The following is a 27,431-nucleotide window of genomic DNA, read 5'->3' as shown; positions in this document are numbered from 1 at the left end:
ACCTCAGTGTTGCAGCTACTGTGCCAGATTTGGTTGCAGATGGAGGCTTAGTGCTGATCAGAGGCGAACCGTGTTCAGATGATGTCTTTGTGCCGTGTGCTTTTGTGTTTATCCGTGGATGGAGAGTTAAAACTTCATCTGTTCTGTTGCGAGTCTGATGTCGCCTGCGCGAACCGTAACCTGTGAAACAAACCTGCCCGAGCCACCGGAGGATCAGTCTTTACAAACTGGTGTTGTGCAGCCAGGCAGCGGGGAGGGGGGGTGGCGGGGCGGGTTGGGTACGGGGGCTGGACGGCAGCACCGGAACATGAAAGTGTATGTTTACTGCGTCGTGTCCCACGTTGAGCTGCAGACACAGGGCAGTGGATTTTTAACGGCTCGTCTGCAGTAAAATGCAGCTTGAAAAACAAAGTTGTTTTAAATGCAAGTGGAGAAACGAACCCAAAGTTTCCGACAGACGTAGAAGATGCAATACTACATTTCCAGAAGCTGTATACTAATCTAAGCTGTTAAACATTTATGAATCGTTCTTATCACAATCTATAACATAATGTGTTTTCTTTATATATTTCATGTTTGTGCTGTGTTGCCGGGGTGTTAAAGGCAAATTTCCATTTTATGCAAATCTAATGGACAATAGATTCAGATTCAGGTTCCAAGTCATTTCAATCAGCAAACTCAGACATTTCCCAAGTGAGCAAAGCTTTAATGCCGCGGACAAAACGGTGTGATGTCATCGTACTGGAGAGGGGAAGGGATGCTGTGCGTAGTGTAGGAAAGAGGGAGAGGGGGAGTGTGAGTGAGATGTGACGTGGAGAGAGTCTTCCTCATTTAATTTACACTAAGCTTCATTTTTCATTTCGCTTTAAAAACACCACACAAGCTAAATAAAGTGCAACAGTCAATAAATAGAATGATTAATAATAATAAATATGATTGATCAAAAGGTAATGCACAGTAAAATATGTGTAGGCCTAAAGTTTTAATGTATAAATAATGTCCTGTAAATGAAAAATACTTGAAATAATGTTTGGGTCCTTTAAAGAGAAATTGTTGGACGTGGTAAATAATGAGAAACTGATTTACCTATTTATTTATTATTATTTCAGCCTTATTTAATGTGCTCCAATAAAACATATTCTTTCACATAAAGACATGACTCTGCAGAAAGTCTCCTTCCCTGAGTATATGTTTTCTGATATAACTCGACTGCGTCATGATTTTTCTTTCTGATTTTGAAAAGATATTATTTTTAATTAATATAAATCTGAGACAAAACTTTATATTTTGAAATTGACAGATTTTGAAAGAGGTGTTGCAGACAAAGTAACAGCCTGCTCCTCTGTTTGAACCAACCCTCCGCTGTGAGCCACTTTCAAATCTCACCTGAGACTCAGCAGCTCTGTCTTTCCTCAGTTTGTTGATTTGGGCAACACAACTCAAAAGTTTCCTGACAGAACGGCAGCGATGCTCCGACTGATCTTTGAATCGTGTCAGAAACTTCTACTTGTATTATTTCTCACTCAGCTCCTGAACTCGTGTCAACATCTCTCAGCGATGACATCAGAGATCACCTGAGAGCCTGCAGCTCACCTGTCTGTGTAGCTCAGGCTGATTTTCAGAATAAAATGATGCCTGACAGGAACAAACAGTTTTTGACAAGCTGAGGCTAATTTAGCTTCTAAATAAAGTTCACGAAAAACCCGGCAACTCTGCGTAGATCCTGTAGGAGAACACTATGTGGAATTAACATGTGGCCACTGCCCCACACCCAAATCTACCTCCAGGTTTAAAACCATCAACACTATGATCTAATCTGATGCTTTCCTGACAACGAGCGTCTTGTAGCTCCATGAATAACGTCTCTCCTTCAGCAGGAAAGGACGTCTCAGCCGACAAATGGTCGGGTGTACAAAACGTGTGAATTTTGACACCAGAGATCACAGTTTACTTCCCGTCCCACCACCAGAAAACAACAGTGGAAATATTGGTGACAGATCTGATGTCACGTTTCACTAAATCCCTCCTTTCTTGTATTTCATCATCGCGAGGAAAAGATGCAAGTGAAGGAAAAAATGAGACAATTTAGACAAATGAGACTCACTTTATTTTTGTGCACACCAAGGTTATAATACTTAGGGATTAGTTTTTAGTTTTTATTTAGTTTTGACTTTTACTTTTCAGTTTCAGTTTAGTTTTAATTAGTTTTTAAAGCAGGTTTGCTTGATATTATGTTTTGAAAATGTTTTTTTTTATTAAATAGTTTCAATGTTAGCTTTAGTTTTATTTTTGTGATATGAGGGATTTGTCAGGGACAAGATTCAAAAGGGTCAAAAAAAAAGGTTTGTTTGATTAAAAAAACTCAACAAAACATCAAACTGTTTTAAAAAATGTGTTCACTGAGGACGGATGAACAACCAACTACAGCAGATCTGTGTTAGTGTCATTAACCAGAAAAATTCTGCTGGACACAACAACATCAACAACAACAACAACAATGGAACATAAAACGTAGCTATGGGCACAAATAAAATCATCAAATGCCAAACAGCTACCTTCACTGTGCCGCGCTCCTGACAGTTTTCACCCAAGCGCCATTAAAGAACTGAACTCTGTAATAATATCCTGGTTATGTGCAATAACACAGTTAAACTCTTAACAATTGGTGCAATACAGATTATTTATTATTCACACCTGTTTTATAATTCATGTGTGTGTATTTATTGTGTGAGATCTTATATTCTTATCCTGAACGTTTGTGCCACCACGGTAATGCACTAATGAATGCATTCTGTTTGATTCTGTTCTGTTCTGAATATGTAAAGAGTCGACACAAGACGCAGCCTTAAGTGCAAACTGTGTAATTGTGCGTCTGAGATGAGATGAAGGTCGAGTCCGTGTGAGAGAAGAAAAAACATGAAAAAACTCCGACAAACTCTAGAGGTTTGATTCATTTTAGATCAACCAACTCAAAAGTTAATTAACAATAAAATAGTTAATTAATACAGTGAATGTTTTGGGACGCCTACAGTGCACATGTACCGGTCGTGCACTGAGAGCCAATCAGCTGGTAAGATACTGCTCCATCTGGCACAGCTACAAAATTACTGACAAAAACTAAAGACACTTTCTCTACAATTTTAGTTTCAGTCGGTTATATTTTATATTTTTTATAAAGCCTCATTTTTACGTTTATTTCAGTTAAAGAAAATGTTCTTTCACATCTCGTTTTCGTTATTTCATCAGTTTTAGTTCATGATAATAACCTGGGGAAACATTCATGACACTTTCATGAATCATCCCACCGCCACTACTTCACCTCCAGTTTTACTTTCCTCTTACGGCTCTCTTCTTCCCCTCTCTCTCTCGCTCTCTCTCTCTCTCTCTCTCTCTCTCTCTCTCTCTCCCTCTCTCTCTCTCTTTCTCTCTCTCTCTCTCTCTCTCTCTCTCTCTCTCTCTCTCTCTCTCTCTCTCTCTCGCTCTCTCTCTCTCTCTCTCTCTCTCTCTCTCTCTCTCTCTCTCTCTCTCTCTCTCTCTCTCTCTCTCTCTCTCTCTCGCTCTCTCTCTCTCTCTCTCTCTCTCTCTCTCTCTCTCGCTCTCTCTCTCTCTCTCTCTCCCTCTCTCTCTCTCTCTCTCTCTCTTACAGAGTCTATATGGAACGCAGCCTCCTTCTACCAGGAGTCGTCGTACCTTTACTTCCCCACCCTGCAGGCAGAGCTCGCCTCTGATATCTCCTTTTACTTCAAGACCAGCGCTCCTTCAGGAGTGTTTCTCGAGAACCTGGGCCTCAAAGACTTCATCAGAGTGGAGCTCAGCTGTGAGTCAACATTCAGACCAGAATAAGAGAAGTGCGGCACGCACAAAGTACACGACAAGGGCATGCACACAGACTGAGGAACCATACATAACAGCAGCTACAAAGCTGTCAGTGATATATATAAATATATATATTCTTTTTTTTTTTTACTTTTCTCAGATGGAAATGTTAGCTGTACTGTAGCTGACAGCTTAATTTCCCCAAGAAGCAGGCTGTCAGGTCTGCACAGCATGATGTAATCCTAATGACACAGTCAACAGCAATGTCATGCTGTCATAGGAGACGTTAAAAGCATTTCCTTATTACCCAACTACTGAAGCTGAAATCCATAATGAATAGACCAGATGGATAAAGAAGCAAGACATAATCCAAATACCTTGTAGATTCACTGTAGCAGATAAAATGCTGTAAATAAGATCTAGCTAGATATAAAAAAAAATTTAAAAACCTGCTTTTGTTGACATGAGAACCGATGAAGAAAAACACTGTAGGCTTTGGGATTTTTAAGGGTTGCATTAAAGGATTCAGGGACATGAACTTGCACTTACCAGACAGCATATTTAATAAGCAGAGAGTACACCTCCACTGACAGGAGCGGTTGTTCCAGCAGCACCGCTGTAGTTTATTTATTGCAGGTGTTAAAAAGATGTGAAATCGTTGATTACGGTGTGTTTTGTTCACAAACCTCAGGGAGGAGCTCTCTGGATATTTGTAGCCATTATGTATTACTGCAGCATCAGAGACACTGTGAAATATTGACAAGCTGTCAGATGAGCCCCCTCATAAATCTATTCAGGTCATCAAGTTTTCCCAGCAGCCTTGTATCACATTGCATCAGAAGGGGAGGACAGAGGAGCATAAAGAAACCCTAATATCACATTCACTCTGCCCTGACTGTTGGATATATGTGTGTGTGTGTGTGTGTGTGTGTGTGTGTGTGTGTGTGTGTGTGTGTGTGTGTGTGTGTGTGTGTTTACGCCTCCCCCCACTGGCCTCCCAGCTCCCTCAGTGGTGACTTTCTCCTTTGATGTGGGAAACGGTCCGGCGGTCCTGTCCGTGAAGTCACACCTCCCCCTGAATGACAGGCAGTGGCACTACGTGAGGGCAGAGCGCAACGTGAGGGAGGCCTCCCTGCAGGTCGACCAGCTTCCCCTCCGCTTCCTGGACGCTCCGGCTGACGGACACCTCCGCTTACGCCTCAGCAGCCAGCTGTTCATAGGTAGGCTCTTCATCAGGCTCAATCTGCCTTTTATTTATTTATTCATACTGACGGTGAGCTGTGAGTAAGACACTGTAGAGGTGAGGGGAACTGCGTAATTCTCTGTGGGTGTATCACTACGACTGACAAGTATCAAAGCCTCAGTCCACGGAGAAATGCACACAGCCTGTATTCAGAAAATGAGCCTTAAAACCAGCCGTCAGGACTTCCTGTAACTTTGTGATGTCACCGCTCTCTGCCACCTCCTGCCCCCAGCCCCGCCCACCCAGACCCACTGCCCAACACTTGCAGGAATTGGTTTCTCTGAGTATTTTACCTGAAATCTGCTTTATTTTTATTGGATCACTCAGAAAACAGTCAGCCAATCAGCAGAGAGGCTCAGAGACTCCTCTCTTCTGATTGGCTCACCGACCTGTTGCTACTAGAGCTCCAGAGAGAAGCCTGAGAGAGGAGATGTAAAACTACACTGAGATATTTTTTGGTTCTTAAAACCACAAATATATCTTCTTATGGATCAACAAAGAAAACACAGGAAATCTATAAAATATGGAGCTTTAAATGAAAACTTCTACAGAAAACTACTATCCTTAAAAATAACAATAGAAATGGGGAAAGACACTTCCTGAACCAGCGGCTCGTCCCTCTTCACAACCCTATTGGTTACTGTAATCTTTCCTCCTCTCCAGACAATGCTTGTTTTATGCCGTAATGCATTGTGAAGCGCAGCTGAAACTAACACCAGGCTACAAATTGCCCTCTTGTTCCCTCTTCTGTATACGCACAACAACCGAGACAAAACTCCCCACTTGTGTTTTCTAATTCAGAGTACACAAGTCTCATAATTGCATAAGCTGGTACTTTAATGCAGTTTTACACAGAACATGGACCCATCTCTTACAATGTAGTCACAGTACAAAGGGTTATCTCGGCACAGCCAGTGTGGAGAGGAGAAATACAGCGAACAGTACCCTTTAAATGTCCTGCGACTATTGCATTAATATAGACTTGAAAATGTACAAATCTCTGCTATAAGCTACTGTGAAGAACTCATTTATTTTATTGTTTTTTTCATTATTGCTGTGGTGCTCTCTTTCTCCTGTCACATTCCCCCCGCAGCCTATCTCCCCTCTGACATTTTAATGTGTCTCCTTAATGATAGACCAACGCTTTGGAAGAGACGGAGATCCCAGTGTGGAGAGTTTGTGTTTGAAAGGAGATGATACCCGCCTGTTTTCTCTTTTTTTTTTTTTTTTTTTTTTTTTTTTTTCCAGAATTAAGTAAATGCTCATCATAAATCTTCATCAGCCTTAAAGGCGACTGTGATTACGAAGTCATTATAGATGCTTCTTAGCACAGCCAGCGAGCATTAGATGTGACTAACACCCTGTCCTCCTCCCAGGGGGGACGGCGTCCCAGCAGAGAGGTTTCCTGGGCTGCATCAGGACTCTGACCGTCAACGGCGTGAGCTTCGACCTGGAGGAGAGGGCCAGGATGACGCCCGGGGTGAGCTCGGGTTGTCCCGGCTACTGCAGCGGCTCCAGCAGCCTCTGCCACAACAGAGGGAGGTGCATCGAGAAGAGCAACGGCTACGTGTGCGACTGCTCCCAGTCCGCCTACGGGGGCACCACCTGTAACCAAGGCGAGTCCCGCTCGGCCTGTTTTTAACAAAAGCTGCACGCTTCGTGTAATTCTCTTAATAGATTAATGTCCATTATAACAAAGGAAAAAAATCGATCACTGTCAAGGTTATTCCATTACAGCGCACCAATAAAAATGCAAGTAATGCAAGAGACAATTAATACTTGTCCTGACCTCAGACTGCAAGAACATTTAAAATGCATTAGAGCAAATTATCTCCTGCAAGATGTGAGACACCAACACCGAATCCCAGCGACACCCAACACACAGGCCGAGGAAACAGCCACATCGACGCGGTGGAGAGAAACAGTTTGAACACATTCTGGAGGATAACAGATCCTGGCTGCAAACATGACTAACTACACCGCACTGTTTACACTGTTTACTCCTGCTCAGTCTGTTCAATACGAAAGCAGCACACATTCCAGGACACAGCTGGTCCGACTTCTGCTCCTAGATATTTCTGGTTTTTATTACAAATTATAAGAGGAACAGTAAATCACCGAAATACTAAGTAAACGGCGTGGCGTGTGTAAGTAAGAGTCAGGAGTCTATGGATGGGTGAAGACGTGGAGTGATGCATGTCGGATGGTGCAGCAAACCAAACCAAAGAAATAAAGGAGGTGGATGCAGCAGGAGGCCGGGCGCAACAAGACAATATGGCGGGCAGAGTTGCAGGGGGTCGTCAAGAGCGGAGGTCGGGTTGGGGGATAAGACTTCAAATCAATGTCACGATTATTTCAAACTTTTATCTCTATTACAGTTAATGAACCGTGTGAGTGAGTTCCAAGTGATTAAACAAATCGGTGGTTCCCATCCGTGTTGTGTTCACCACTGTCTGGCAGTCGTGGCTGAGGAAACCCGATGAGGAGGCGAGGCGGAAGTCTGCGTTTCCGTCCACGCTGCTATGTTTTAGTTTTAAAACGCGTCGCATTTTGCTACTTTTATGCCGGGTGTCTGGTGTCAATACTACTCTAGAAAACGTACAAATATCCCCTTTAAGTCAGAGAGAGGTTCTAAATGTGGGTTTTGATATGGGAACTAAACTTTTAAATCTCTGGAAATAAGTTATTTAACATTTAAAGTGCTGTGTTTTCATCCCTGCAGTATTATGCATATCACTTATTTTGTTTCTGCATGTTTTATGCTGGTTTGAATCTGTGTCTCGTTTCCTCCCTGCACATAGGAGAACTGCTTTATGTGTGGGCTGTTGACAGAAGCCGAACCATTCTATTTTCTTTTTATTTATTTAGTGTATATAAGTCAACCACTTGTGTTAAAACAAGCCACCCAGCACTGATACACAGCTGAGCAGCAGGAGCCTCGGGATTATCTGCTCCAGTGGATGTGCTAGCACCTACCACACAGGCAGTCTCACAGTGAATGTGTTGCTGGCGGTGGTGTGAAAGCAAGGCGGTGGTGTCATGGTGTCCTGGTGTGTCAGGCATACTGTGGCTCCCGTACCGTTCCACCCTCCATTAACCCCAGGAAACAAGAATTTCATTTAGAAAAATTGAATTTCCACCCATTAAAACACACATGACCAGGCTGCTTGTCCAGGGACTTTTTTATTTTTTTTATCTCGGCACCTGCATCGACAGCACTCGTGAATCACTGCAGTGTTCAAGTAGAGTCCTTATCATTGTCTCCTTGTGGAGATGCTTCTCCCACTGGCTTGTTACTGTCATCGCTGTCAATGTTTTATATTTTTGCTTTTTGATGAGGTTTAATCACCAGCTTCGGTGTGTTTGCGGCAGTAACATCACAAATTAACTTGCTACTGCTATTTTAAATATACCCATCACTTTCATATCCCTCCACCATGTGGGTTAAGCAACAACAACAGCCAGGAGAGGGGCAGCACTTCATCCCGGGCTTGGTCTGATCGCCTCGGGGGACAACAGGCTACCTTCAAGGAGAACTTTACACATCAAAGTCTGTTTACACCACAGATAACATGAAATATTGTCAGATGTTTTGCTGCGGCCTTGCTCTGAGAGATGGATATTGATGCGTATCTCTGGCTATTTTTAATTAAGTGTATTGTAAATCCACCTGAGTCCATGTGCACCTGCAAAATACACACCACTTCATCTCTGCTGACGCTTGAGAGGTCAGTTTTAGTCTTTTAATCTTGTTTCAAAAGAAAGAGTCAGAACTGAGCTTCCTGCACTGAAACCTGTTTTTTTCTTCCTCTCTTCGTTGCAGAGGTGTCGGTGTCCTTCGACAGAGAGTCCTCGGTGACCTACACCTTCCAGGAGCCTTTCTCAGTGATGCAGAACAGGAGCTCACAGGCCACCAGTGTTTCCACAGAGAGCAGCAGCAGGGCCAGAGAGGACGTCGCCTTCAGCTTCGTCACCTCCCAGAGGCCGGCCATGCTGCTGACCGTCAGCACCTTCAGCCATCAGTACATCGCCGTCATCCTGGCCAAAAACGGTACGTGCGTTTTTTGCAATGGGGAGCGTCTGTGGCTCAGGAGGTCGTCCAGTCCTCGTGTCGAAATGTCTTTGGGCAAGATACTGAACCCTTGATGGCTGTTCCATCAGTGTGATGTATGAATGGATGAATGGGGCGAGTATTGCAAAGCGCTCTGAGGGATCTGTAACAGTGGATCTCAAACTGTTTCACATCAGGGACTAAACTGACATAAATTAGACCACGAGCCTCCAAGATTTTTCCTTTTAGATGTTTGAAACCCACAACCAACATAGTCTCAAGTTCTTCTTATGGTGAAAATGAATTATTCCTCTTTTAGCTGGGAACCCCTTCAAGGACCCCTGGGGGTCCCTGGAGCCCACTTTGAGAACCACTGGTCTATTAAACTATAAAAGCGCGATATAAGTGCAGTCCGTTACTTTTATACATACATACACTTTGCCAATCAGGAACTGCATTGTTAGCAACGCTGCTAAAAAGAAAACATCAGCTCATTGACGACAGGCCTTTGAGACCAGATTCATTCAGATGAAGGTGTCATGCAGTTCACATCGTTGGTGGCAAATAATAGGATGGAAACATACTGTTTGACATATGAAGGTCTTCAGCTCTCAGGTGAAATGACTGAGATGTGACTCACCATCATCAAATGTCGCCTTATTTTGAAGGTTTTCCTCCGGCACACAGGATGAGCAGTCATCGAATCTCATTTTTTTTCTAGCTCAGAAACTAAACCCAGATGTCAATTTCTCAACTTACGGGCTCAATGATTTTGATTTTTTTTTTTTACCTTTCATGACCTTTGACCTGCAAAATGTACGCCGTCGACCACATATTCTGCAAGGCGTATTAGTTTCACTGTTTTAAAATCCGCATGCAAACTTTCGAGTAACACCCACAGCGTGTGAAGCTGTTAGTCGGAGTTCGGCGTCCCGATGCCCTCTTTTTTGCGTTAAACCTGAACGCACCATGTTCCTCACGTCTCTGTAAACACTGAAGGGCAGAGGAGACACTTCATCCAATGCCGACCTTCATCTATAGGAGCACTTGCTGGATTTGAAATGAATCACAACACAAAGCCCTTCACCTACAGACTGGGAATTGTAATATTGACCCAGTTCCACTTGACAATGCAGAGCTCTCTGACTCTTTGATCCGGCGGCAGCTGTGTGTGTGTGGGAGAAACAGTGAGCACATATTGACTTATTCAGTGTGGGAGTGAAGAGCTATGAGATAAATATTTGTATATTTCAAAAGGCAATTGAAGAAGTTTAGACATAGCGACCTATTTATACACAAGCAGCCACATTGTTTCAGTCAGTTTTCTCTTAACGCAGTGTACACATACTTGAGACCAAAGGAGAGTGTGTTTAATGTTGAATGCAGTTTTTCATGGAGTGGAGTGAACATGATTGATCACAGTGAAGTGCTCAGATGATGATTTCTTCGGAGATCTGTTTAAAGGAGAGCGCTGCATGTCTCTTCATGCTGTGTATCCAGGGAGTCTGCAGATCTGGTATCACCTTCAGACAGACAGGAGTCCAGATGTGTTCAGCCCCGCTCTCAGCAACCTGGCAGACGGGCGTCTCCATCGGATCAGGATCCACAGAGTCGGCAAAAACCTCTACGTTCAGGTGAGTGACGGGACACACGAGTCTTTACCGTGAGGATTAGAAATGAAGCTGTTCTCCTGCAGAAGTGAGTTCATTCAGCACCAATATTTAGTGCCAGTGCAGGAAGCAATGTGCAGTTCAAATAGGGCAAGTGTCAAGATGGAGAAGTGTGTTTGCTCCCAAGTCACAATCTGTTTCATAGCAGTGGCCAGTGTCAACATTTTTACTATTTATAGAATAACTGAACTCCGGGTCTGAGGAGCAGTTCACTGGGTCAAAGTTTCACATCTGTTTTCACCTTTGACCAACGCCAGCAGTGATCAGACACGGGGCCGTAATATATTTTCAAGGGGAGTTGAGTTGTTTTTTTAATCATGACCCTAATCTTTATCCAGTGGTTTTAGTGGACTGACTGAAACCATTCAGATCCAGATGTTGTAAGAACAAACAATAATTTTAAATCTGGGTGGGAAAAGTGAAAGAACAGCGCTCATCCAAATCATCATCAGCACCAAAAAACTGTATTTATCCAGCACATTTTATTCAGGTAGAAGCACAATGTGCTGCACAAAACATGAATTATCAAAGAAGTCGCAACCACGGCAACTATGTGGATATGTGTGAAGATGAAACATGAGACACTAATTAAAACAGACACATAAATGATGCATATGAATTAAAAACCATTAAGAAAAATAAAATAAGACCACCCACTGATCAGTAAAAAAGATGTGTAAATTAAAACAAATAAAATGTGATTAAATAAAATAATAATTAATCCAATAAAAAATAAGATATAAAACCAATAAAAAAGAATAAAAAATGGTGAATTAAGACAGGCAAACCCGACTACAGGCAAGCACAGCTAAAAAGGAATGTTTTCAGTTTAGATTTAAAGGTTGATAGTGTCGGAGGACCTCTGATATGACTAGATAGTATGTAGTGCCCCCCCACCTGCTCCAGCAGAGCTGCTCAGTGGTCAGCAGGTCAGACTGTGGTTGTACTGGGCAGCTTCCAGGTGTGAATGTGTGTAACTGTCAGGTTTAAGATGCTAAAGACCCAAATGCAGACAAAACAAAAAAAGGGGGGTTTGGTGTGAAAAGAATGTTTTAATAAGAAAAGAAACTTCCAAACACCAGAAAAATCCAAAACACTTGGGTGATTGAACACAGGTGAAACACATTAGAGCAATCACTGAAGAGGGAAAACGCAACACAAAGACTGGAAGTAAAAACAACAGTGGACACACAAGGAAAATCTACTTCAAAATAAAACAAGAAATAAATCAAAAGTCCAAACAAATACCAAAAGTCCAGAAACAGTCAAACCAGAGGAAGATATGACAGTAACGTTCCTGTAAACAGGAGCTCGCCTCTCAAACATTCTGGCTGAAATGTTGACGGGAATCTGGAAGCCAGTGCTCTTTCCCCAAAATGTAATTTCTCAAATGCAAAAATAATTGTAGTGTTGAAGAAGAAGAAAGCAGTGAGCACTGACTTGGTGATTTGTGGATCAAAAGACATCTAGACGTCTAGACCAGGCGAACTCTGGTTGAAAAGATAAACTTTTTCAGAGCTCTACGTTACATATATTTATGCTTCAACAGTGTTTAAATGTATTACAGTGTGAAGCATCTCCACACAACACTAAAATACAGTCACAGGACTTAGAGCTGAATTTCATACTTGCTATCCAAACACTTGACAGTGGAGAGGGTCTGCATAGACGTCAGTAGACGTAATCAAAATCCTGCAGAAACAATTGCAGATCCTCAGGTTAAGTGATGCGTCTGAGTCAGCATGGGAGAGCAGAAGTGAAAGGTCTAAATCACTTCAAAGCGAACTGTGGGCGGATATGGTGCCGTGTGAAGCAGCAGAGAACACAAGTCTCAATCTATAATGTACTGAAATGTGCTGCTGCTGCTGCTGCTGCTGCTGCTGCTGCTGGTGTTTCCTCGGTTCAGATTTCTTGTAATCGGCTTGTTATTTGATTTCTCCCCACTCAACCAGATCGACCAGGACATCCACAGAAAGTACATGCTGTCATCTGATGCAGAGTTGATCTTAATCAGATCCTTGACATTGGGCAAAGTCACCAGTAAGTGCTCCCATGATGTCCAGAGAATTGCTGAAAAACTCCCATGTCATGCCTTTATTGTGGTATTTCTGTCCCGCCCATGTTTCACTTCCTGTCTTCCATTATTTCACCGTATTTGACTTGGTCACTCAGAAATTACTGTAATTCAATGTCACCATCGGCAACGTTGTACATTTTCACGTGTTCAACTGTATCTCTGTAGGGAGGGAGAACCTCAACGAGGAAGTGATGCAAGCGGCTTCTAAAGGTTTCATTGGCTGCCTCTCCTCGGTCCAGTTCAATCACGTGGCGCCGCTGAAGGCAGCGCTGACGAACCGGGGAAGCTCACTGGTCACCATCCGCGGTCCACTGGTTCAGTCAAATTGTGGAGCTCTGGCAGAGTCCACTTCACACACTCTGCAAGGTAAAACACACACACACACACACACACACACACACACACACTACCACCACATAGTCGATTCCAGGTTGATCTTCATGCTGAGCAACAAACACGGGTTTAGTTTAGTTCATATTCTCAACACTGAAGAATTTTTCCATCAAATTCAAAGTTGTGTTTGTTTTGTTTTTTTCAGGCCTGTAAACATCTTGCTAATGAGCTAGTTGATTAGTCATGTGGGAGTTTAGCTTCTAGCTCCAGCTTCTTAATTGTGCAGATTTTCTGTCTTTCTTTATATTATTGTACATTATATATCTATAAACTGAATGAGTGGGGGGGGGGGACTGACATGTTAATCATGTTAATCTGTTCTGTATCTTCTGTAACTCAGTACAATCTCTGATTCTTTCATCTGTGTTCCTGTGGTTGTGGTTTACGCTCCATATTGTCGGACTAATCAGCCTCCACTGCAGCAGCTGCTGTAAGAACTTCAAACCTTAATGATTGTTAATAAAGTTAAACATTTAGTTTGTGACCACAGAGAAAAAACTACAGCTCCCACAAAAAAAAGTGTTGCAGCGCAGGTACTTTGGTCGTCGTTACATTTCTGTTAGTCATTGTTTCATACTTTTAGTATGGCAGCCGGCAAAACCACACCACAGTCTGGTTTCCCTTCGATATCCTCCATTGTTAATGTGTGTGTCACATTGAATATAGTATTGTATAACAACGCTGCACTCCGAGAGTACTGTCTGCAGTGGAAAAATAAGTACCTCGTACCAGAAGCGAGTAGAGTTGAGTCGAGTTGAGTCAGTATCATGTGGTGGAAAAATGCTCTTGGTTTCATCCATATATCTACATAAAATTCACCAACACTCTCTTCTCATGTCATTTCTTGTCAAAAAACTTCTACATCATTCAGTCCTCTCATGTTTGAACGACCCCTCGACTCCCTCATGGACTCACCTCTTCAGTCGAGCCGTGGTATTTCACCCGCAGGGCTAGGGCTTATGGGAAATGGTGTTCTTTAACGGCTGCTAAAAACATAAATATTGAATAAACAGCAATATTACATCATTTTTCAGAAAAGTATTTTACAAACACATGAAGTGAATCACACAGCATACTATTGATAAAGGTTCAGTTCCAAAGCTGGAGTTTTAGTTATTAGCATAGTTATAAATGTCAGTGGGATTTTGAATGAGATTTTCTTACTTCTGGAACAGAGCCCAGAAGTTCCGGTTTCACTCCGGCTCCCTATTAAAAAAGAGATAGTTGCTGCTTCAATTAATTTCTCTGTCTTTTGGCCTGGACCAAAATTTAAAGTGCTTGTCTTTGCTGCTTAGCTGTTTGGGTCTTTGTTTTCACTTTCTCTTCCTTTAATACTCCTCTGCTGCACTTAAAGATGGCTGAATGAAACTCCACTCACCGCACTGCGTAGTCTTGCACACGTCAGATGTATCATACACAGGAAGCAGCAGGTGTGGGTGTAGGTGACAGGTAGTCTGCAGCTATCAGTGTTTCCCGCACATTGATTTATTTGTTGCGGCCTGCCTCAATATCAACATTAACCGCCACATATTGATTGATTTTTTTTTTTTTTTTTTTTTTTTTTTTTTTTACTAAAATGAGTAAAATCTTATTTCACTGTAGAGATGTGGGCAGCATATTGATTCACTCAGCTCCTCCTTGCCTCTCTCTCTCTCTCTGTCTCTCTCTCTTTCTCTCTCTCTCTCAGGAACCATCGTGGACTGTCAAAAAATCCATAAAGTTTTTTACCATCCCTGTTTGTCTCTCAGCCAAACCCTTTCTGTGTGCCTGTCATTCAGGGTGCACAGAGCGTGCTGCATGCATCCCATTACAACTCTGTTAACTGTATTGTACCCCACAACTATTAGGGTTAGAATAAGTTTGCCAGTAAGCTTAGGTGAAAACACATATCAACAGAGGAACAGGCTTTCACACAACACCAGGACTGGGCTTCACCCTCACTGACCCTAGTCGGAGGTTGTTGTTATTTGTTTGACCGCTGAAACCTTCAGAAGATGGACTGTGTACTAGGGTTGGGTTAGACCTAACAAATCTCTAATCAAACCTTTTATCTCCCTTTATTTGCAAAAGACCGTTAACGGCTTCTCATTTATAGACGACGCTAACGGTTGCTTTCGCGGGTAAAAATGACCGACGTCACCATCGGTAGATTATTATCAGCTGTAGCTAATGAATGTTAATGAAACTGAAACTTTAGTCTGTTGGTTAACGACCGCTCTCCAAGCTGACTGTTGCGAGGGCGATCGCTCTGTAACTCTGTAAGCCCCGCCCGCCCACACCCAGCATCCAAGCCTTGCAGGATTTGGTTTCTCCAAGTGTTTAAGTGAAGCTTGAGAGAGGAGATGTAAAACTAAATTAAGATGGTTTTTGGTTCTTAAAACCACAAATATATCTTCTCATGGATCGACACTTCATATAAAACACAGGAGAAGTGTAAGATAGGTGTTGTTGAAAACCTGAGTTAAGCTCCAAAAGTATCTGAAAACGGAAATGAAAAACCACTGTAAGGACTAACTGGTTTTTAAGAGTTTTGAGAAACAACTTTTAACTACCGTCTTGTGAATTCATCAAATGACAGTGTGACTAAACCAGACACACGTCAGTTGTGTTTTCAGTCATCTGTCTGACAGACCAGATGCATTTCTATTTTTATTAATGGAGCTGTCACCAGGCCGATAGCAGCAACACAATGTCTCCACACAGTCATGCTTAGCGTTTTTTAATAAGGTGCAGCAGCTAATGCTTCAAAATAAAGTGTAAAGTCTTCAACATAGTAAGCAAAGGCAGAACCGGTGAATCTCACAGGACGGACCGGTTCTGGGCGTTTCCTCGTTGACATCAAGCCAATGCCAGATTCTCACAACATATACAGATTTACATCAAGACAATGATAGAAAATAGATATAAAACAATTATTTAGAGATGCTGTTCCTAATGGCGCTGTCTGCTGAGGCACCAGGTGGAGCTCAGATTCTCTCATCCACAGGGAAATGGAAAGTCTGTCCATCATTGCTTTGGCAGTTACACGAAACAGCTCGTCATGCAACATGCAACCGCCAGCCGCACGCCTCGAGACTCATTCACTCTCATGCGCCATTCAGTCTGACACTTTGACAGGGGTTAAATGGGTCAGCACACATCAGCTAACCCTCCCTCATCAGCCTCCTCCTCCCCGCTGAGCGAGGTCTAACGCAGGTCAGACTCGACCCGGCTCTAATGACCAGGCGTCTCTGTCAGGGATGAAAACTTAAATCAGTGATATTGAGATGAGATGATGGCGATGACATTTAAAAGTCATTTACCCGATCAGAGAGGTAGAGGAAGAGGAAAAAGCAGATACGTCGGTGTGTATGAGGACAGAAACTACACCTAAACTTTAATCTGGTTATCATGTAATATAATTGTGTGTAATTCTACAGCTCAGTAGTGAAGTGCATTGAATTACACCTCGCTGATAAAGGTGGCAACCACAGATCCCAGAGATCTTAACACCATGCTTGCGTCTCCTGTATAATGGGTACATTAATGAATTCACTCTTTCTCTTCTCTGCTCCTCCAGATCAAGCAGTAACAGCCAATAAAGATAAAGAGCCGCGTGGCAATGGCACCCAGAAGGATTTGGCAGTGATCGCAGGTCTGTTTTTCTCTCCTCTGTGCTGGTTTATTTTTCTTTGGTTAATTGAAAATGAGTCCCAGCTGTTTGTTATTTGTCATTCTCTCCATTTGCCTCCGTCTTAATTCTTTTTTTCTTTTTCTTTTTTCTTTTTCCTTTTTTTTCTGTTCTCAGTCTCAAGCTGAAGCTCATTTTCATCATTACATTGGCAATCATGCAGTTTGGTTTTGAAATTGAAATTACCCACACAGAAATGTAATATATGACATATATGCCCCTATGACGAGAGTGATGTTGCCGTATGTGTTAGGAGATATATTATTATTACATATATACATCCTCTGGATATATGAAGATACGAGTTTATAACATTTATAAAAATACCCATAGCAAATGCAAGTTTCTCAAAACAACATACCTATTAAAATTCTGTATGTGTTTATATGATTTTCTTGTTAATTGCTTATTAAATTTAAACATACATGTCTATCTTTTATATATACATGTATCATATGAACATATATGGATATATATATATATATATATATATATATATGCTTTGGGATGGATATATATTTATGTATACATATATCTACAATATAAACATACATGTTTGTATGACTAGACAATATATATAGTCAATATATAATTTTTACATATATCGGTTACATATACATATGTACATATATTATGTTACTGTGTATGTACATATATTTCATATGTGGAAACTCAATACATGTACGTGTATTACGTTTGAGTACATTTAACTTGATGATGGTAATGTTAAAGGATTTCTGAGGTTCCCTGACAGGGAGCGCTTGTTTTGTGTTTTGCTTCTCCCTACAGTTGAAATGTTTTGTTTTGACAACAGAGATGACAGATGAAAGATCCAATGAAGTCATGTAAAGGAATAGTTTGACAGTTTAAGTCTAACCTCTTATATCAACACAGTTCAGTTAGGTGCAGGGGGAAGGGAGACTATAGGTCTTCAAGCAACCTGAGCACCTGAAGAATGAACTAGTGTCTATGCAAAATAGCTGCACTTTATGTCATTAAATTAAAAACACAACCAATAATTTGAATTTCAACCTACTGTTGTGATATCGTGACCAGAGATAGTGTGTAATTCTCCTTAATGTAACACCATGTGTTAGATAAAAGCTGGACTGTACGTTGTTATTTTAGGAAATACACTGACTGACGATATGAAGCCAGAGCAAGGAGGTGGTTAGCTTAGCGTAGCATAAATACAGCAGACACAGCAGCCGCTGAAACTCATTACTGATTAACAACTTACAGTTAGTTTTTTTAATTACAAAAACCCAAAGTGTAAAAACAACAATTTCCTGTCTTTCCTGTCTTCCCAGGGGGAGGATAGGGTGAAGGGGGGGGGGGGGGGGGTCATGTGCAGAAACATGTCTTTGGTCCAGTTTCCAGGCAACCAGCGGAGGCTCCAGACTAGTCCTCCAGGATTAAGAATTACATCAAGGCATTTTTAAACGTATCAATATCAGCTCGATAAAAGCCTCTTTCATGTGTGGATCATTTATTATTTGTGCTTCAGTTTAAAGCTGCAAAATAATCTGGATCTTAGTATGTTGTGTGATCCACTGTGATGTGCAGAGTAGATTTGTTTGTATGAAGCCAACTATAGGCACAGATTTTAAGAGTCATTTAGCATTATAGAAAATGAAACCGCCACATCGCATGAGCTAATGCATTAATATTGTATAGACATAATGTTTATCAGAACTCCTACATAGTACCTTTGTTAAAGATCATGATTTTAATGATACTTTACATTATTATGTTTGAATCACCTTAAACTGAGAAGATGCATTCTGTCATTTTTATTTTACTTAATCTTTATTTGTCTCATTGACACAACTACACAACACAAGAAACTAAGAAAGAAAGAATTAGACTAAAAACATTTACAATAGTCATAAAATACATCAAATAATATAGATTTAAAATCTCCAAGGGAAATGTAAGACTCTAGTTTGAGGGCAGTTTGCAGCTCATTCCATTTAAACGGTGCATAATACCTGAAACCAGCGCTGCCGGTGTTAGTGCGAACGTGAGGATTGGAAGAAACATGGGAAGCTTCAACAGTTGAGCTTTATAAATGAATAATGTGAGATGCTGGAAAACAGTCGACAACATTGCGATTCCATTGTCACCGACACAGAACACAGAACCTCGGTGCACCAGTGGTGACGTGACGACCAGTTGTGCTTCTCCGTTAGGCAGTGTTGTCAGAGCAACAAGACGTGTTTGCAAGCACATGTTGACGCTGATTTAATGATCTCTGTGTCTAATTAACACCTGATCGCAACTAATTTGAGGTTGCTGTGATCTGAAAATTGATTGTGTGATATAGGATTGTGTGTTTTTGTATCTAAACACAGCGTTTCTGCGTTTGAAGGTAACAATTTTGCGTTGACGCTGACATCACTGGAAGTAGTTTAGATCAGGATCAGAGCGTCACTGAGACCTACTGATGCATCTTCCCTGGTGTGTTCTCAGGTGTGGTCACGGCCGTGGTTTTCATCGCCGTATGCGCTCTGGCCGTGATGAGCCGCCTCCTCTACCAGCAGCGGCAGGCCCAGGCGAGCAGCGGCGGCGGCGGCGACAGCAGCGGCACCATCAAAGAGGAGCACAGACACAGCATGTACACAGACTACAGGACAGAGCTGCACCTCCACAACTCAGTCAGGGACAACATGAAGGAGTACTACATCTGACTACAGCGTACACCCTTTGGCCCTAAGTTGCAAAATTTACCTCTCTCTTCAAAAGGATTAACAGGTGGATGTGCTGCCACAGCATTTCGAACAACAAAACAATCTCCGTGCCCTGGAAGTCCCCCAGGAACACTGCAAAAAGTCCACTCTCTTAACGCTCAAGTACAAGCAAGTGGCTGAACCTTTACAGCTGTTAGTGTATTTGATGTTGGTGAAACTGTCCGAATCAAGCTGCTGTGGTTTCTGTCGTCCCAAAATGTGTAAAGCAAAAGATGAATGTTCTGGCAAAAATGGGGGGGGGGGGTGGACAGAGGGGACACCGTGAGTGCAGCTGCTGTCCATCCTGAACGCGCACAACTTAAAAGATTTAAAAACCCTCCAATGCTGAATATTTCCACATCTCAGTGGGGACTCACTAAATTGTACTCGCAAGTCAGGAAATGTAGGCCAGGCCTGTAAGATATGCGCGCGTTTCGCTGCTGTCTTTGTTTTTGCAGTGGTGGTGAATGTTGTAGAAGAAGAAGAAGAGGAAGAAGAAGAAGAAGAAACGGGGACAATACTGCCTATACTGTATGAGTGCCTAATTTGCATACGAGTTTTTATTTGAACATTTTTGCAGTTATTCATGTGATTTGCACAGAGGCAGTTGCATTTACATAGAGAGGAGCTTATTGTCATTCAGTTGTTGCAACCTACACCACACGGAATAAAAGGAAATGGGAATTTCCCAGTCATGCGCAACATCTGCCAGTTGACCATCAGTAAAGTGAAGTTGTTTTCCACTGCACTGTTTGACGCAGCATGGAGACTGACAAACCTTCAAAAGTCCAATAAATATAATCTTTTGTTTCCTGGATACACACCAGGTTTCCAGGTCGAGCTTTGTGCACCATTTATTTAGTTGTAGACAATATTTACAGGATGACCTATGAAATCATGGATTTTTATGTTGATTTAAATTGTGCTAATTCATTGTGTATTATTTTTCCAGTACATAAAAACCTGTACCATGAGAGTAGCAGACATAAGAAATTAGTGGAGAGGATTATAGTATTTAATAAAAAAAATAAATAAAAATGTAATTTACACAAATATGTAAAATAAGAGGTGTATGTACCAAACTGCCTTTGTGAGTGTCGCCGAACTCTGCAGGCAGCCAGGAATAAAAACCACTGCACATTCTGTCTGATACTGGTATATGAGCAACGCAGCTCCCAAGTATCTTTGGATTCTGTGGTATACAGGCAGTTGTTTGGTGCTGTATGTACAGGAAGTGTTGGGGGGCAGGAACAAATGTGACCAGCATGCTGGGGGGGGGGGGGGGGGGGGGGGGGGGGGGGGGTGTACGAGTTACAACACGACTCTTCCGCCATTGTTTTATTTTCTTTATCGCAATCGCCAGTGAGAAGCCAAGTGGGCAGGAAAAGGTCGTGCGTTTTGTTTTCGCAGCGTGAGACTCAGACTGTGAGGCTGTGGTATTTATTACAGTGTCGACCCGGTGTGAAACCAAACTCAGAAAGTTTTAGTTTGTGCGCTAGCCGGCAGTGTTTAGGGTTTTTTGCGAATCGAAGAAAAGGCCGCCGTGTAACCTGACATCATTAGTTTATTTATTTACTATTTGGATTACAGGGATAAGTGGTGTTTTCTATGTATTTCAAGCAGAAGACTTTTTATAGACATCTTACAAGACACAAAGTCTAGAGCCACCTAGAGGTCCTGAGAGCACATTACACGTCCAAAAACAAAATAGAATCATGAGTTAATAATATTGAGACCTTCTTCTTTTAGATCCTTCTTAGTAGTGAGGTAAAAAAATTGCTAAATCTGACCTGACGGTGGCGCCAGAGGAAAAGCGATATACCTAAATTTGAAAACCAGCTTGTCTGAGCTCTACATGATCAGCTTTAGCTCCTTATCCACTGGCTTCAGCTGCTCTCAGGTTAGCCGCTTCGTCAACATCAGTTGTATTTAGCTTAAAGTGCTAAACACGAGCGTTAAGCCCCAAAAAAAATAAAGCTTCGTCTGAGGATGAGAGGAAAGCAGCGTTTGTTTTTGTTTTAAGTGTCGGGCAAGTCATTATAATTCCTCCTGAATGTCTGTGTAAAATTTCAAGGGAAGCAAACCAACAATTGTGAAGATATCTGACTGTGATTCCCTTCTTCTTCTTTTTTTTCTTTTTTTTTTTGGACCAATGCGCTGATGAAGTGATGGATGAGAAGACTGACAAACAATATCACCCCCTTCCTGCAGCCCCCGCCGCTGCCATGGCTCAAGATTACGTGACTGAAAGCGACACGAGGAGAGCGGCCTGGTCGAGAGATAGGGTCTCGAGCCTCCGGACCTTATCTGTGCATGTCCTTGTAATCTAAGTACGTCTCAAGATGTGATAGTCTGCAGATCTCCAGTATCAGAGAATGAATACATTACCTCTCAGAGTGTTTAGGTTATATTGCAATGGGTAATATCACGTGGGTACTTCTTCTAAATGATTTGTATAGCTGCAGTTTTATTAAGGATCTATTGTATAGATGTATAATTTAATAATAAAAGTGAATATATTGTTAATCCTCTGTTGTTAAAATGGCTTGACTTCAACAACTTGAAACAGGGTCTTGAATTGTTATGAAGATGCTTTTTTTTTTTTCCTGTAGCAGACCAGCACTTACTTCCAGTCAGACATTTAACATGGTGTGTGCAGGTGGGAAGCCGGTGAGGGATCACACCTTTGATTGTGGCTACACTAGCGCCTCCTGCTGTTCGGAGGTGAGATCTGGAGGGGAATAGTATGAAACTTTCGTAATGTGCCCTCCAATAAAGGTCCTTAAAGATCTATTGCTTGGCTTTTTTTTAGCTGCTATAGTGGTTTTGACTTTTTTGTCAAATCTAGTTTAAGAGTTGATCCAACGTTCGCAGTAATTGGTCGTTTTTTTTTTAAACACTTTTTGCAATGTTATTTGTTATCATTGCATCTAACGGTTGATGTTGTAGTACTGCATCAAAACACATATACTGATAGACAATGACCTAAATCTGCAGTCCAGAGTTAAAGGGCTTTTTGTAACAGGCGTTGATATTTATGTTACAGTTGGTGGAAGGTCAATACTCCCAACTGTTAAAAACCCAGGGCCTGAAAACCTCAAGTTATTGTGTTGTCAAGGTTGCTAGGCAACAGGAGCCATGCCACACAACGGTAAGAGGGTGTATCCCTTCATAGATGTCTTAGACCGTAGAAGGCAGAACCAGAATGAGACGGTCTGGAACCACGGAGGATTTACGCTTTGCGTCACCAGCTGTGTCCGCCGTTACCGTTAAGTCACAAAGCACAGCTCCTGTCGCCTAGCAACCATGATAACATGTTTCTTTTTTTTTTTCCACAAAAACTTGAGGTTTTAACAGTTGCACCGTTAGATGATGAACTGAGCTGAAACTCAACACTTACATTTAAAAGTGTAATCCTCAGGCTCTCTGTCGGTTGCTGTTTGGTTTCGTCACTGGTTAGCAATGAATCTTGGGACAGGTAGATCCTTTGTTTCCCGGGAAAAGAAGGCGACATTTCTCAGCTGCTTTTGAAGGAGCCTTCGAAATGAGACAGCCTAGTCACGCCGCTGTGGCACAAGGTCGGTCTTCAAATGAAACTTCTGGAGGACACGGTTATAATCACGGAGTAAACAGGAGAAATATGGCGGTCATGTTACAAACTGTGCACGCTTGCATGTATTTGTTTGGCCGAACTAGAGTAAGATGATGTCACAATGTAATTAACAAACGAGCCAATAATAATCTTTTTCTTTTTTTTACTTCTGCTCTTGGGTCACAGTTTATGACTGTATGACTTGGTTGGTGACTCCTGATGGATGTAGTGTGAACAGACTGAGATCACCGCTGCAGCTATTTTCTTTGAACTTACTGAATTAGAAGACAGAAAATGACTGTATTTTTTTCTTGACCCCTCTCGAAGTAACTAATAATGACTGCGTACAGGAGGCTGTTTAGTGACCTCAACAGTGACATGCACCTTTTTCTTTTTTTTTCCCCAGCAGTCATAAAAGCAGCCACAACTCTTTGCTTACCACATTCAGTAGCTCAAACCATTAGAGTCAGCAGCACGACTGTAGAAGGGGCCAGCGACCTCTGAGAGCACATGAGGGACCGGCCAATAATTTAATGACCTTTTAAAAGCAGCTCTCATAAACATTGTGCTGCTACATCTTCTGCCAACACAGGGGACTGACAGACTGAACCATGCACAATCTGTAGCTTAAAAATAAATGTTTTTTAGTTTGTTTTTTCTCTACTGCTCATCTATTCAAAACTGTCTACGGATATCTAAAAAGAAAACTCTTTGGTGTGTGGTGCTTCTGATTAGCTGCTACTCCAAGCTTCCTTCATATGTTCTGTATGCCTCTTAGTGCCTGTGTTGTGTGCACAAACACAAATAAAATGTCACACGTTTTTGCCTTTAAAGGCTCCTTTTTTTTTTATTATTAATTCGTAGCAAAGTCTTGCAGGCTCATGTCCAAACAAATTTACAAGCTATCTGCACAGTTTGTGTAAAGGATACTATTTTCATACCTCCAGAGGATATGTGAATCACTGCAGCGTTGGCAGTTCAGCCTCGCCTCCCGTCTTTGAGGTCATATACGAGGTTATATTTGGCCCCGCTTTCACAAGACAATAAATCTTTATGCAGTCTCAATCATGATGAAGCCCACAGTCAGGTCAGTAAATCTCTGTGTTTTGATTGACTGTGTAAAGATGCGGCATGTGTTGCCCCTGTCATCAGACTGTCATCTGGCTCTGCTGAGTAGCAGTCAGGGCTGGAGGAGCTTTGAAATGCATTCTTATGAATCGCAGAGCTGGCATCAGTAAATCCAATTTACATGTTGAGTTACAGTAAACAAGCTCAACATGCCATTACTCAGAACCTGAAGTGTACCGGACACATCGATATGATTCCAGGCAGCGGCGTCGCATGCTTCTGCTGCTAATAGTACACAGCTATTATCCAGCGAGGCTAATAGTTGCTACAAATATGCTCTTTGCTGTATAATTCACTAGCTGATACCATTAGTGTCCGAGTGGGACATAAGGGACCGATAAATACTTTAATGGCCTTTTTCATTTTCTTTTTTCAGAGTGTTATATAGGGAGCGACCAAACCGGGGGGAATTCAATTTCAAAAAAACATAAAAAATTGAGAGGATAGTAGTTTACAAATAGCTGCTGCTGCTGCTACAGAAGGAGTGATCATCATCATTACTGGATGATCAATACACAGCCTCTCCCTCATGGATGTTCCCCCGCCCCCGTCATTGTTGAAGGATCATTGTTCCTGAGCTCCTGGAACAATCAAACAAGGCTTTACAGTGAGATGTGGGCTCATCGGATTAAGTGAGCCGTATTGTGCAACATCACCACACTCACAAAGGTGTTACTTAAAACATTGTGGAAACTCTTCCACATTATTATTGAAAACTTGTTCATGGCAGTTTGGCAGTGCTGCAAGAAAACACATCACAGAGTTTTTCTATATTTATTGATCCAAGGTCACGTCTCCTCAGCTGTTCGCCCTCAAGTCAAGTGTAGTCCTCACGCCTCAGGTCTGCAGCTCTGCACTAGGTTTATGAAAAATACAGGACACACATAAGACCAGCACATCTGCGCACCTGTGTACATGCACATGCATATTGGCAGATGTACAAATAGACAGAAGCACACCACAGATGTTCGTAAGTTGCTATGGTGACAAAAACTAAAGCCCATTATCTCTATCACAGCTCAGTTTCAACAGGCTGGTGCATGTAGGTGTGACAGAGTTGCTGTACATGTGGTTTTCTTCCACCCTTCTTGCTGTTCTTTTCACCTTCTGCACAGGAAGTGTTGACAGGCTGTGGTGGGAGTCTCTCCTGATGTCGAACCAGCTCCCCTCATGGTTCACAGGTAACCGAAGTGCCGTGGTTACAGAATAAACCCTGCGTCCTACGAATTACGCTTATATGCAGCTGGTATTTGCATCCCGCACTGTCACAGCAGGTTAACATCCAGTCACATTTTTAGTTAATTTAACCAGGACACTCATCTTTCCCTAACATTGTACCAGGCAGTAAACTAACAAACAACAAACACCCAAAGCTCACCGGCCAGAACTCAAAAATATTGTTTTGATGTTTGAAGAAGTTGCCCGACTGTCTGCATTGAACTTCACACTAAATTATTCACAACCTTTTATGAAAAATGCTTTCGATTCTTTTGATCTGTAGATCTTTACGAACTAAAGGAATGTAAATAATGGAAAAGATAGACAATAGGACTTCACGACTGCTTCATAAAAAAAGGTAGGAAGTCGTAATTTTATCAGTTGACCTACACAATAGTTTATTACAGTACAACAGTTACCATGGTTAAAATACATGACCGTCCCCCTTTGTTGTTTCATAGGTAAACACATTGGATATTTCAATGATGTTGATGATATTTACCACCAAACTGGAAATGTCCCATGTTTTCATTTCAGATATCTGGTCACCTCAGTAAAAGCTAAGCACAAGCATAAAGGAGCAGTTAGTCGATAGTAGCAGAGTAGGAAAAACAATGTAAGACCAAATCTAATGCCATTTCTTTTTAAGATAACATTGGATTTTTGAAGTGGCTGTAGAGCTCCACAGTGAGTTTCAGCTAATTGTTTCGCTCTCTGGCTCAGAGCTTCACTCTTTTGGTTCACTCACTGCTTTCATAGTGTTGTTTTTGTCCACAGCAGGCAGCTGTTTGAAGTAATACGGCTCTAAAAAGCCTCTGTCCACGACCTGCGCAGCAGCAAACAGCAGACAGACACAGTGTGAGAGCAGCTGGTGAACAGAGTGGAGCATTTAGCAGCTAAAGAGCCAAATATAAAACAGAGCTATAATTTAAAGTTCTGAATAAGGTTTTTTTTTTTCTGCCTTAACCTCATCCCCACAAAATAATGCAGACAGCTAATTATGTGCTTATGTGATACTGCTGTAGGCTAAGCTAGTTAGCACACTGTTTTCACCCTGTTTATGTTGCTTCTGTCTCCTGCCCTGCTCCACCTGTCCACCAGATGTCTCTCTCCTCCTGTTCCCGTCTCCACCTGCTCAGCTGTTTCCCGTCCCCAATCAGTGGCGCCGCCCTGCCCGCCTCCACACCTGTTCCTCATTACCCTGGTTTTCTCCCCTGGAGTTTCCCCCCCAGTTAGTTTCCACATTGTTGCACACGTCTCAGTGTGTCTCCCTTTCTTCTGCTCATGCTGTTGACTTTCTTGTTGCCTTGCACCTGCTGCCTGTATTTTGGTACCTGTTGTCTGCCTGTAACCCTGGGCTGCAGTCAAACAGTCAAAAACGTCTCCTTCACTAACTGCTTTTCCTTGACCCTCGATGGAAAACGTCATGAGGTGAAGAACTTAGGAAAAGACAACTGACTACAATTTAAATTTTTTTAAACCAACTTTATTTATAGCACATGGAGGATAGTTGTAATAATAAATAATGCTGTATGCCTACAATTCAAGTGTCTGGTCCAGACCTGAATGATACCTCCTAAGAAATTATGTTTTCAATGTTTTCTCGTATGAATTACTCATAGGAGTTGACAACAAAATAGATATTGTTAAATAAAAAAACGCCAAAAGGAAAAGGAATGAAATGTTTAAATAAAATAACATGAGAGAAAATATAAGAGAAAGTTGAGCCACTAATATGATAATTAAATAAAACTTGAGCAAAAGGCTAGAATGAATTATATTTAGACATGAGTATATAGACTTTCTTGGCGAAGGCGCTTTTGACATTTTTGTATGCATTTGTT

General features: G+C 41.9%; 1 protein-coding gene across 2 annotated transcripts in view; it reads left to right on the top strand.

Annotated features, from left to right (window-relative positions):
- cntnap5a (contactin associated protein family member 5a) overlaps nucleotides 1-20,911 on the top strand; it is a 138,515-nt gene extending 117,604 nt beyond the window's left edge. For both annotated transcript variants that reach the window (XM_056389831.1, XM_056389830.1), the window contains exons 16-24: nucleotides 3,647-3,817; nucleotides 4,818-5,036; nucleotides 6,436-6,675; nucleotides 8,883-9,110; nucleotides 10,611-10,744; nucleotides 12,733-12,820; nucleotides 13,023-13,223; nucleotides 16,810-16,884; nucleotides 19,393-20,911. In XM_056389831.1, the coding sequence (XP_056245806.1) occupies nucleotides 3,647-3,817; nucleotides 4,818-5,036; nucleotides 6,436-6,675; nucleotides 8,883-9,110; nucleotides 10,611-10,744; nucleotides 12,733-12,820; nucleotides 13,023-13,223; nucleotides 16,810-16,884; nucleotides 19,393-19,610 (1,574 nt within the window). In that variant the 3' untranslated portion in view covers nucleotides 19,611-20,911. The remainder of the gene's footprint in view (nucleotides 1-3,646; nucleotides 3,818-4,817; nucleotides 5,037-6,435; nucleotides 6,676-8,882; nucleotides 9,111-10,610; nucleotides 10,745-12,732; nucleotides 12,821-13,022; nucleotides 13,224-16,809; nucleotides 16,885-19,392) is intronic.
- The last annotated feature ends 6,520 nt before the right edge of the window (nucleotides 20,912-27,431 follow it).

Source organism: Seriola aureovittata, chromosome 11 (assembly GCF_021018895.1).
Source record: "Seriola aureovittata isolate HTS-2021-v1 ecotype China chromosome 11, ASM2101889v1, whole genome shotgun sequence".
In the NCBI taxonomy this organism is placed as follows: domain Eukaryota; kingdom Metazoa; phylum Chordata; class Actinopteri; order Carangiformes; family Carangidae; genus Seriola; species Seriola aureovittata.
The sequence above is the reverse complement of the archived record's forward strand: the minus strand, read 5'-3'. Positions and strand labels throughout refer to the sequence as shown.